General features: G+C 36.7%; 1 protein-coding gene across 2 annotated transcripts in view; it reads right to left on the bottom strand.

The window, feature by feature from the left end:
* Khdrbs2 (KH RNA binding domain containing, signal transduction associated 2) overlaps window positions 1-11,933 on the bottom strand; it is a 395,206-nt gene that overhangs the window by 44,312 nt on the left and 338,961 nt on the right. For both annotated transcript variants that reach the window (XR_003378116.1, XM_005359887.2), the window contains exon 7: window positions 630-712. Coding sequence is in view for 1 of the 2 variants with exons in the window: in XM_005359887.2 (XP_005359944.1) it covers window positions 630-712 (83 nt within the window). In the remaining variant the exon portion in view is untranslated. The remainder of the gene's footprint in view (window positions 1-629; window positions 713-11,933) is intronic.

The following is an 11,933-nucleotide window of genomic DNA, read 5'->3' as shown; positions in this document are numbered from 1 at the left end:
GACATAAATCTCAAGATCCAAATCAGGAGCAGAAGGAGAGAGAGCACGAGCAAGGAACTCAGGACCGCAAGGGGTGCACCCACACTCTGAGACAATGGGGACGTTCTACTGGGAACTCACCAAGGCCAGCTGGCCTGGGTCTGAAAAAGCCTGGGATAAAACCAGACTCTCTGAACATAGCGGACAAGGAGATATTTTTTCTAATTGCTTATTTTCAGCTTACCAATAAAATGTCCTTGTGATTTACAAATAAAAATTACAGATTAGTTTTTTTTAACAAATAGCCGCATTGAGCAAGTGCCTGCCTTGTTAATGAAATAACAAGTTCATTAAAATAATGTCTGTAAGCAGCAGTGCTTCCTTCTGTATACGCGTGTTTAATGAGTTCATTGTATGCTAATCACCCTGTCTCAAGTTACATGCTACTGTTTCCCTCTTTGTAGTTCAGGAGTTACCATCAGAGTTGCTATAGTGTACCTCTTGTGGTCTAGTAAGTAATTTCATAACGTAGACAAGTAATGGAGACAAGTCAACTACTTGAAACCTTCACACAACTGTAATTCACATGTATAATACAACCTGGAGCAGTGATAACTCCTGGAAAAGAGACGAGCCGGCAAACGCCTTACCTTTGTGTCGGGGTCACGTAGCTGTTATCGTAAGCCTCGTAGGTCTGGTCATCATATTCACCCAAATAGCCATCATCGTACCCCTGAAATAGACGCCAATAAAGTAACTTTTACAAATTGGTCTGCTTTAATCATTCTTGTTTTCTGAGGATTTATGCCCCATAAGCCTGGGTTAATTTCCATTCTTGGTTATATTTGAATATATTTACAATTTCCACATGATGAAAAATATTGCAGTTTTTTTTTGTCCTTTTTGGTGACATATGCGATTTTTTCCTTAAAAAGAAAGAATTGAAGTTGGGTAAGTAAGGAAGGGGTGGATTCTTGGTGTAGTTGGGAGAGGGCAAAGAATATGAACAAAATATATTGTATGAAAAATTTATAAAATGTGAAATATATATTGGAAAGGCTTAATACTTGTCAATTAAACTTTTAAATCTATCAAAAACATGGAAATGCCTATTTTAAGAGTCATTTAAAATTTTAATATATAAAAAAGACAAGTTAGGAAATTAGATGTAATCCTTTCTTTTTGTAACATTATTTTCAGGAGCTAGAATGCTAGCTCTGTTTACATAGGAATCTATGTTCAGGTCCCAGCATCCGTGTTGGGAATAACCCCAGTTCTAGGTGGCTCTCCTCTACTGACTTCAGTTGGTACCTGAAGTCATGAGCACATACCTGCACACACACACACATACACACACACACACACACACACACACACACACACACACACACAGAGAGAGAGAGAGAGAGAGAGACAGAGAGAGAGACAGAGAGAGAGACAGAGAGAGAATATTACAAATGACTAAATCTCAAAAAGATTCTGAGCATCTAGTAATAGGAACCTCATGGTGGTATAAACTATTGGTCGCAATCCTATTCAAAGTACTGTTTTCATGTAACAACCATCATTATTAAGACAGAAAACCTAAGGTACAGGGTCCTTAAATTGTGATGAGGTTTCAGGCATAAAATAGGTTGTTATTGCAAACAAATAAAAGCAAAGATGGGAGATTAAAGTGATTAAAGTAATTTTAGTTTGTTGTAAACTTTGTTTTTAAATCTCATAAGCAATGTTGTGTGCCATGTTTGAGTAAATCACTGTGACAAAATGACTGGAGATTTGTCATTCTAGAGTGTGCAAGCAATTGGAAATCACTTGTTGCAGCTCTCAATCACTATGTGACCAATTCAGTTTTATTTCCCTTTGTGGTCATTGACTTGAGCCCTATCCATTCATCTTGACTGCTCCCTACTTTGGCTTCTAGAACTTTGCTGGATAGATTTTTCTCCATGAAACATGCTTCCACTCAATCCAACAAGTCCATACCATTACTTCACTCCAGAGACTTATAAGTCTCTTTTATCTTATGCCAGACACTAAAACAGAAAATTGCAAATTTTTAATAATTGTTAAATTTTTCATACCTATCTTGATTAAAATTTTGAAACCAAGTAACCTGAAGGGTAGTATTTTACCACTGAAGGACTTTTTTAAATTTTTAAATTTTTTTTATTTCTTCTAGCCAAGCTTCCTTTGATGTTGCAATTTATGCATAACATATTCTGAGTCTAAAGTCTATGTTTTTAATTGTTTCATTCATTTTGATATCATCATATTTTTATTGGGACATATGAGTTCTTCCATGAGATTTTTTAAAAGTATTTTAATTTATCTAATATTTAATTTTTAAATGAGATATTCCAAAGTTATCAGAGTAGTATTCATTAATCAAGTTTTGAAATTAAAAATCAGTTATAGTGCAATAAATGATTTACATATGAATTACTACTGAAGGTTTTGTGTTAACAAGGTGGTAGGAGTTATTTTTCTGGCTCTTCTCTGATATGCAATTCTTTTACAGCCCTTTCCTCTATTATTTATTTATTTATTTATTTATTTATTTATTTATTTATTTATTTATTAGATTTTCGAGACAGGGTTTCTTCGTAGCTTTTTGGTTCCTGTCTTGTCTTGTAGACCAGGCTGGCCTCGAACTCACAGAGATCCGCCTGCCCCTGCCTCCGGAGTGCTGGGATTAAAGGCATGCACCACCACCGCCTGGCTTGTCCTCTATTATTTTGTTGTGCTCTGGTTCACACGGTCTTCTGAAGACAAACAGGTTTTCCTAATTACTGTCTTTGTGTAGCCCCCTATGGCCTCAAACTCTCAGTAATCCCTTCTGCCCACATGATCCACCATGCCTGGCTCCTAAGACCTCTTTACCAGAGTTCCCTTATAACAAATTAATCATCATCCTGACTTCACCATGTTGATGAAAATTTCTTTTGTAATTTCTACTGTGAGGGATTCTTGAGAGATTCCTTTTCTTCCTCTCATTTTTTTTTTTTTATATTCCATCTCCTCCCCAGCCTAGTTTGTTTTAAGGGCAGAATTTGAAAATTGTTATTATGGAAAACAGTAAAATGATAATATGTTAAAACCTCACTTATCCGTTCCCTATTGATTTGCAAATTGCTGGTACCTTGTCTATTTGTATTATTGTATATTGTATGATATTATATATTGTATATCATATGATATATATATACAGTTTTAAACCATTTGCAAATCAATTTTAGAAACAGAGGTAGCCTATAATTCAAAAAAAGTCATAATCTAATAGTGGTTTTGCATGATTTTGTGAGGAAAGACATAGTTTATTACTTTGAGTAACAAATATTATTTAGAAAATTAACATAAAATTTAAAGGCATGATATTTTACTGCTTTCAAGATTATTTATATAATTTTTGACATACAACAAAATATTATAGCATATTCAGTCTTAGAATTCTTGAAGTTAATACACTGTTGATGGAAGTCAGTGTGGTGGCTTGAATGGGAATGCTCCCTCCATAGGCTCATAGATTTGAATGCTTCCTCAACAGGAAGCTGCTTTATTTGAAAGGATTAGCAGGTATGGCCTTGTTGGAGGAAGTGTGTCACTGAGGATGAGGTTTGAGATTTTAAAAGCCCAAGGCAGGCCCAGTATCACTCTCTTCCTGCTGCCTGTAGACTGGGCTGTAGAACTCTCAGCTATTTCTCCAGCACCATGTCTGTGCGCATGCTGCCATATGCCATGCCATGATGTTAATAGATTAAACTTCTGAACTGCCAGCAAACCAATTAAATGTTTCATTTATAAGAGTCACCATGGTCATGGTGTGTCTTCACAGAAATTAAACACTGACTCAGACAGTCAATGAAATTTATTCTTTTGTATACTAACACAAAATTTGAAACAAAACTATGGAGATAAGTTTTATGGGAATAAGTTTTCAATTAGCCTTTGTGAGTTCTGACTTCATGTTTTCTGATTGTTCCACTGCATATTGATGTTGAGAGGTTCTTCTGCTTATATGTGATAAAGATTCTATTTTCTTTCACTTTCTGGATGCTTTCTCAGTTGTTGGTGGTCTTTTTCTTTGTTGTTGTCTCTTATTAGGTTTCAATTACTGTGTGTTAACTGTACGTGTTACTGACATTTAGTGTTTCATTGCTCCGCAGATGCCCGCAACCCACTTTCCCTCACCCTGTCTATCTGACATGAGCGTGAGAGCACATTCAGGTGGAAATGTTTGCTTCAGCATATGACATTTTTTTGTTTTGTTTTGTTTTTCGAGACAGGGTTTCTCTGTGGTTTTGGAGCATGTTCTGGAACTCGCTCTGTAGACCAGGCTGGTCTCGAACTCACAGAGATCCGCCTGCCTCTGCCTCCCGGGTGCTGGGATTAAAGGCGTGCACCACCATCGCCCATATGACATTATGTGCAGCATTTTTTTGGCTGTGCTGGTTTATATAAGTTAATATCTTCCAATTCCACATGCTTTACTACAAGTGATGGGGTTTCATTCTTATGAGTGACTAAACAGTAGTGCTCCATACAAGGAGCTCTAAATATTCATCATGCTTTGCTTTTTATACTTCCCCTTCCATTGTTCTGGACATATCAATAGCTCTCTTAGTCCAGACATTTCTATCCTTGAAGGTTAAGACCTCTTAATCAAGTTTGTACCACAGATTAGAACTGTAATGTATCCTTTGGTCCTATGTGATTCTTCTTACTTTTACTTTGACTTGACTTCATCATATCTACCCTTTTCAAATGGGTGATTTCACTTCAGGTTACACACATGCATTACTAATGGGGGGAGTGGTGGTGAGGGCTCCCACAGTGCAGCTAGTTTAAGCAGCCTCTTCATAACCCAAGAATCCACTTTCTTCTTTTGCTGACACAGTTCCCGGGCCAGATGGGTTTTTTCAAGAGCTATCATAGAGCATCTCAGGACACTGTCCATGGAATCTACCACAGTGGGTCATGAGAAGACAACAGGTCTCTAAAGATTTGATTCCTCCACCAAATAATTACAAAAAACAGCGTGGCTGCATTCCTCTTACATTCTTATTCAGGATTTTTTATACTTTCTCTTTGAATAAAAGATAGGGATTGAAAAGGATTCTGGTATTTTTATCTTGCATATTCAATTTATATCCTGTGGAACCAGCTAGTGAGCTAGGGGTCATGGTAAGTCCCTGTTTTTATGACACTGATACCCTGGATTCTTGTTTTTTCATTTCTCTGTGTTGAAATTCTATTTAGTCTTCAAGGTCATATTATGTGATACTGTCTTAAGGAAGTGTTTTTTTATTGTTACCAAGCATGTAGTGACCTCTGAGTTATTATCACCCGCCATTTGCTGTCATTGATACCTACGGTGTCTACACACATGCTTTTTTCAGTTTTTTAAGTTTTATACGTTTGACTCCTTTAAAGAAAAAGGAGTATACATAGTCGGGCAGTGGCGGCGCACACCTTTCATCCCAGAACTTGGGAGGCAGGGACAGGTGGATCTCTGTGAGCTCGAGGCCAGCTTTGTCTACAGAGCGAGTTCCAGGACAGGCTCCAAAGCTACAGAGAAACCCTGTCTCAAAACAAACAAAACAAAACAAAACAAAACAAAACAAAACAAAAAACAAAAAAACAAAAAAAAAAACAAGAAGAAAAGGATTATACCACAGTTGCCCACTTTTTTGAGGCCTGTGGTAGTTAATATAGTATATTCCATAGCGTAGTCATCTGATAAATGTATATTGAGTTCTTAATGCAGCACAAAAAAAAATAGTCTTTTACAAGCTGGATACAGCTTGTCTCAAATCAATCAAACCCAAAGAGGTTTGTAGAATTTTGTAGCATCACCCCACCCCAGCCCTTTTTGAGAATACCATGGACTCCTCAAGGAGCTAACTCTGGGGGGACTACTGTATATTATTTTCACATGTACACTTTTACTTTTGTAAAAATAGTACACAGAAAATTCTTAGAATAGAGAGACAGTTTCTCTGTTAATACACAATTTCATGAAGTGTAAAGTTCAACTCTTCCTACAAATTAGGTACTAATGAAGAAAAAAAGTTAATATCTACACACTTTTTTTTGTTTTCTAATATTTGGAATATTTTTAGAAACAACTTTTAGTACCAAATTTTTATAAGCATGAATGTTCATTAGTGTGCTTCGATGTGTAGAGATGTTTAAAATAAATAGTTCCACACAACAGCCAATGGTTACTAATTAGTTCACAGTCACACAAACAATGTGTTTGCCAATAGTCCAGCCCAAGCATTCCAAACAAAATCATAAATTATTCATAGGTCAATCCTCCCTGAATAAACCTGGCTTTCTGAAGGGGCTCGAAAAAAATGAGTCTTCTAGAAATTGCACATGGAGCTGTGGCTCACAACCAAGGGGTGATGACTCCAGCTTCATCCTGCCTTCATGTGGGAGTTTCTGCCAAAACTGCCAATTCCAGTGTAGAAACACCACCATGGTTCTCTATTCTGGGCTCCTATGTTGGTAAAATGATATCAGCCACCTTATAATCTTATTATAGGAATGTAATTATATGGAAGCTGTAAAATACACCATACCCAATATAAGGTTGCTCAAGAACTGTTTACATATTGTTACATTCATGAAGTTTGAAGCTTTCTTGTCACTTAAGGAAAGAAAGTATGAAGGATAAGGGGAACGTAGCTCAAGTTAGAGAGGAGAAATAAGTTTCCATGTGCCACTGACGGTGAATGTAGGTAGCAATAAAGCAAACACATTTCAAAACAGATGGAAGAAAATGTTTGACAGTTTTTAGCACAAAGAAATGATAAACATTTGAAAGAAAAAATATTCACTCAAGTTTGAATGTTCATTGTATCAGAAACACACAGGATTTGGGTACAGATTAGGGTAAAGCATTGTCTAGTATGACAAGAAACCACGTGTTTATCCACACAAACCATAAAATTTATATATTAGCATACAAATGTGTGCACCTTATGTGCCAATTAAAAATAAATAAAAGGTGAAAACAGAATTCTCATTAAAAAAGAAAACAGCTTACAATGACTCTCACCCTGTATTTTGGAAGTGTATTTTAAGTGTCTCGAAAGCTTGTCACGGACAGTGCCACCGCTTTGTGCACAGTCTTCCTGTTGCAAAAGTTAAATTGGACCATAGAAAGCGATCAGTGTTGTAGGTCCAGTGATCGAATATCAGCAGCTTCTTGCAGTGCAATGTAACACTAAGACTAAAATACGCAGATCGGAAGTTTCCAATATAAAGAAAAGTGAAATGTCTTAGAATACCAGGTGTTTGCATACTATGATGGTTTAACAAAAAAAAATCATTTGGACTTCTAGATTTATTCATTGTCATTTTATGTGTATGTGATGAGGGTTGCATATATGTGTGTAGACCATGTGTTTGCATGCAGGTGCCTATGAAGGTCAGAAGAAGGTCCTGAAATATCTAGAGATGGAGTTACATGTAGTCCTCAACAGTCTGATGTGGGTGATGGGAACTGAACCCAGGTCCTATGCGGTATGTTTTCTTAACTGTGGAGACATGCCCCCAGGTCTCCCAATTACAAAGTTAATTCATATTGATATCTACATAAATTTTCATTTACATTTTAAATTAGAAGGTGACAGAGTTAGCATATGTTTATACATTATGGAAAAAGTCAATGAATATTTAAACAAAACAAATAAAAGGAAATATTGTGTCATTTCCAAAGCAAGGAAGCCAAAAAGAAAATAAACTCAACAATCAATAATAACAAAGCCATAACACATGTAGAATTAAGTAATTTAATTATGAGGGTCAGAACCATAAATCTGTCACTAAAAATTAAAACACTAGGCAGTGAGGCAAGTTGCAAATGATGACCTTTAATATTATTGAATGTAATTAGCCAGTCAAATGGGAACTTGACATTCATTAGTTAAGTGTGGTTAATTTGTAATTCTTAAATGCTTGTTCCTTTCTTAGCTTAATGATTTAAACAATAAAATGCAGACTGTCTGCCTTGTACATGCACACCTCTTACTATAAATACTCATGTAATAGTTCTAATAGTAAGTAAGATAATATACATAAAATTTTATAAAAGAAACAACATAAAGTTCCAATATTTTATAGTCACTACTTCTTTAGTATGTAAGCCATCAATATCCATTATCAGTGCTTCTTGTATGTGGGCTTACACATTTAAACTTTCATTCTTAAGTCTTACATATCTCTAGGTAAGTTTATCACACAGTCTAGTCATCACTTTATACAAATGGGCTCCTGTAAAGTAAATGCGACTCTAATGGGGTCTTCCAATGATTTTTCTTTAGTTTTTATTTTTTTTAAATATGCATACAATTTATTTTTATTATATTCTTACCACTTTCCCCAGTCATTCCTCCCACCCACCCAACTTCATGTTTTTTCTTCTTCTTTATTTTTTTAAAAAAACTTTTATTTATTCTTCTCTCATACAATATATCCCAAGCACAACCTCCTTACCTCCAAAGAATAGCTTCTAGTTAGGATGCTCGATAGCAATGCCTGGATACTCCTCTGATGGTTAGCTTTTGTTACTGAAAAAAGTGCTATTTGTCACCATGGGAAGGAACTATGCACTGAAAATCACCCCAAAACACAGGTCACACACACCAAGTATGGAATATAGTGACGCGCAGCAGTTTAGCTCTTAGTAAATAATATTTAAATTTTTGGAGTTTTCTAGGAATTCAGAGAACAAGGCCTTAAACAAAATGTTCTATGATATCATTGTATCCATGGACAGTATTGCTATGAGATAAAATTTCTGCGAGTCTGCATACTAAATATGAAGCTGCAAGGGGCATGCTTCTGAAAGATATGCTCTTAAGAAACCAACTATTCTGATGGACCACCAGAATACCCCTGACAGCCCAGCATACATGACCCAGTGTTCTATATTACTAAATCTCTAAGGAAGCTAATGCAAATTCATGAATTTACCAGAGAAGATAAAACGACAATGTTTCATTCACAGATACATATATATATATATAAATGAAGTGAAAAATATTCTGTTCTAATGAGCACACATGAACTCACATGTCACAAACATGTACTTAGAGACCACAGAAGAGAGGAGTAGAGAAATGCATAAAGACAGCCTTGACATGCTCTCACTTAAACTGGGGACTAAAACAATTTCACTCACAGGAGCAGGAATAAGGGGGGTTACAGAGGGTAGGCATGGGGATGGTGGGAGGTAACTGTTAACAAGCACAAAAATCTCACACAGGGAGCACAGAGCAGTCTTTACTTCTATTGTACAACGTGGTGAGAACAGCTAGTAGAAGGTCATGACTTCACAGTTCCCAAGAGAAAATTTTAAATTTTATTTCAAAAATGTTAAGTATTTGAGGTGATAGCTAAGTTTATTTCAAAATTATTTTAAAGTGCATTCACAAATCATATCACTTTGTATCCTACAAATTTATACAAAATATTCAGTGTACTGTTAAAAAAAATGCAGTGTTTTATCTTCAAAGTTATTGTGTGGCTTTATGAGAATATTTCAAGAATTCTGCAAGTTAGAGCACTGTCATGTACTTAGAAGCTAACCACTCTGAATCTGTTTTCTGGACAGTAGCCTGTGGCATGAGACTCCCAGATTAGAACATGGGGCTTTACTACTTTGCAGCAAAGAGAGCTGCAGTGAGTTGTATATGCATTTGGCTTCAGTCTCTTCGTGCCTTTTATCCCAAGGCAGCTGGCCAAGCTGAATGCCTTACACACAAAAAAGTCAACTACAGAAGATTTCAAAATAAGCCCTCTTTAGGGGAGGCTGCCTGATGCTCAGCTTTGCTAGTGGCATGAATTGTCTTAGACAGCAGAGAACAAATAGAGAAAGGAGGGTCGGGTGTCCTTCTCCTAGCAGGGAAGAAAGTGCAGGGACAGTCGGAGCCCAGGGCAGATTATGTCTCACAAGGATTAAATCCTGCAAAAGGGGTTCAGACTATTTATTGTAGAATTTTCATGTTTGTGTAGTATCTGAAGATTAGGTGAGTAGATCATGGCACGTACCCTTGTGTTTATGCCATAATTATAATTTAATAGGTTCCTCCCTTTTCAGCAGTCCTTTTGCTTCATAGATTCCTATAATACTTTACCTGTTAGAGTGTTGCCCTGTCACCCTTTCCTGTCTATTATTAGCAATAAGCATTGCCAAGCATGGCATGCTATTACCTAAACTCAGACATATATACTTAGTGAGGCTCTTAAGGTAATGCAGAATCTTAATTTTATACATATTATAAAATATATTAACTTCAAGCCAACTTCCAGTTTCTGAAAGGAATAGCTGATAATTAATTTCTAAAGTTGCACATGTTCCACGGCTCACCTAATTATTTTTGTTGATTAAACTATTTGTGACCTAGGTTTCCAAGTAGGTGATTCTTAATCATTAGCTGTTGTATTAATTTTCTGCTAGTAATAAAGCTATATAATAAAAATGGCACCACGAAACCTACATTAATATAAATAATAAAATTTGGGGCTCAGTGGAGACAGAGGAAAGCTTCATTAATTAGAGTGTTCCAAGGCTATAATTAAAATTGAGTCTCCTAGAACATTTTAGCTATTTTTCTCTAGAACACTACAAGAGGATATTAACATTGTGGTTTTTGAAACGATTCTATTCTAAGTAGGGTTTCTCTATCCTCATTTTCCTGAATTCTGTTAGGCATGTTAAAAATCTGACAGCAGTATGGGAAGTCAAGTTGACTAACAGACCTATGACCAATACGGTGCCAGCTTATGGTCCTGTGGTGCCAGGCACTAATGCTTTTATTTCAGTGTGGTAATGCTCCCTGCACTCCATGCTGTGAGGCTCCTGCCTTAGAGATTAGAAGTCAGAGGCAATAGTCTCTAAGACCTACTAGCTCACCCTGCTGCTAAACGACAGAAAATTGCGAATGCTGTCAGGATGAAGAACACGAACAAGCTTTAGGAGATAACTCGTGTTTTTCGTTTGTTAAGTACCAAAAGGTTAAAGATGAAAGCAAGGGCAACGACACAGCAAAGACCTGGTAATCACAGGAATGTGGGAGGCTGGCACACGGAGGAGGCAGGCTTTTGCAAAGGAAGCCTAACACCAATTTCTTACACAGCCATGTGAGGCTGCAGCTACATGATGTCTTTTAAATATTTATTATTGCAAAATTTCATGTGTACACACAATGTCCATGGAGCTGTGCTACAGAGGACATTTCCATGCAAATATATATGGAACAAATTACCTTCTCATATCCCTTTTCTTCCTCTTGCCATTGAGCGTTAACTGCATCTCTCTCTAGAGTCTAGATAGCGTAGTTATGCTTTCATACCATATGTACATACATGATTTTCTGTCTCTGTACAGAACCTAGGACTACAAACAGAAGCAATCAAACCTTTGTCATTCTGAGACTGGCTTCATTGTTGATTTTATGGCTATCTGGGGCTTCATTATTTTGCTGTAATGATATAACTTCATTCATTTATATGGCTTAAAAGTTCCACTGTCTATGTTTTATATATTCTTGATCCTTTCCTCTGCTTGCGAACACTTGGGATGATGCTAGAGGCTTAGCTGTTGTGGATAGTGTAACACTGAACACTGATGTGCAGGTACCTTCTGTGATACTTGGTGTCCTTTAGGTAAATACACAGGGGTGGTACAGCTAATAAGGCAAATCTGCTTTGAAGTATTTTAATAAACATCTAGATATGGAAAGATGACTCAGTGCGTACAGAAATGGATAGATGGCTCAGTGGGCAGAGTGCTTGGTGCCTAAGTATAACAGCTTGAGTTTGGATTCCAGCACTTACATAAAAAACTGGCTGTAGCAGCTTGCCAGTGTTGGGAGGCTGGGATGGGAACATTCTGGGGGCTTCTGGTTAATCAGTCTAGCCAGTTGTTGAGCTCCAGGTTC

Source organism: Microtus ochrogaster, linkage group LG2 (genome assembly GCF_000317375.1).
Source record: "Microtus ochrogaster isolate Prairie Vole_2 linkage group LG2, MicOch1.0, whole genome shotgun sequence".
NCBI classification, from domain to species: Eukaryota; Metazoa; Chordata; class Mammalia; order Rodentia; family Cricetidae; genus Microtus; species Microtus ochrogaster.
Note: the sequence above shows the minus strand (reverse complement) of the source record. Positions and strands in the feature narration are given on the sequence as shown.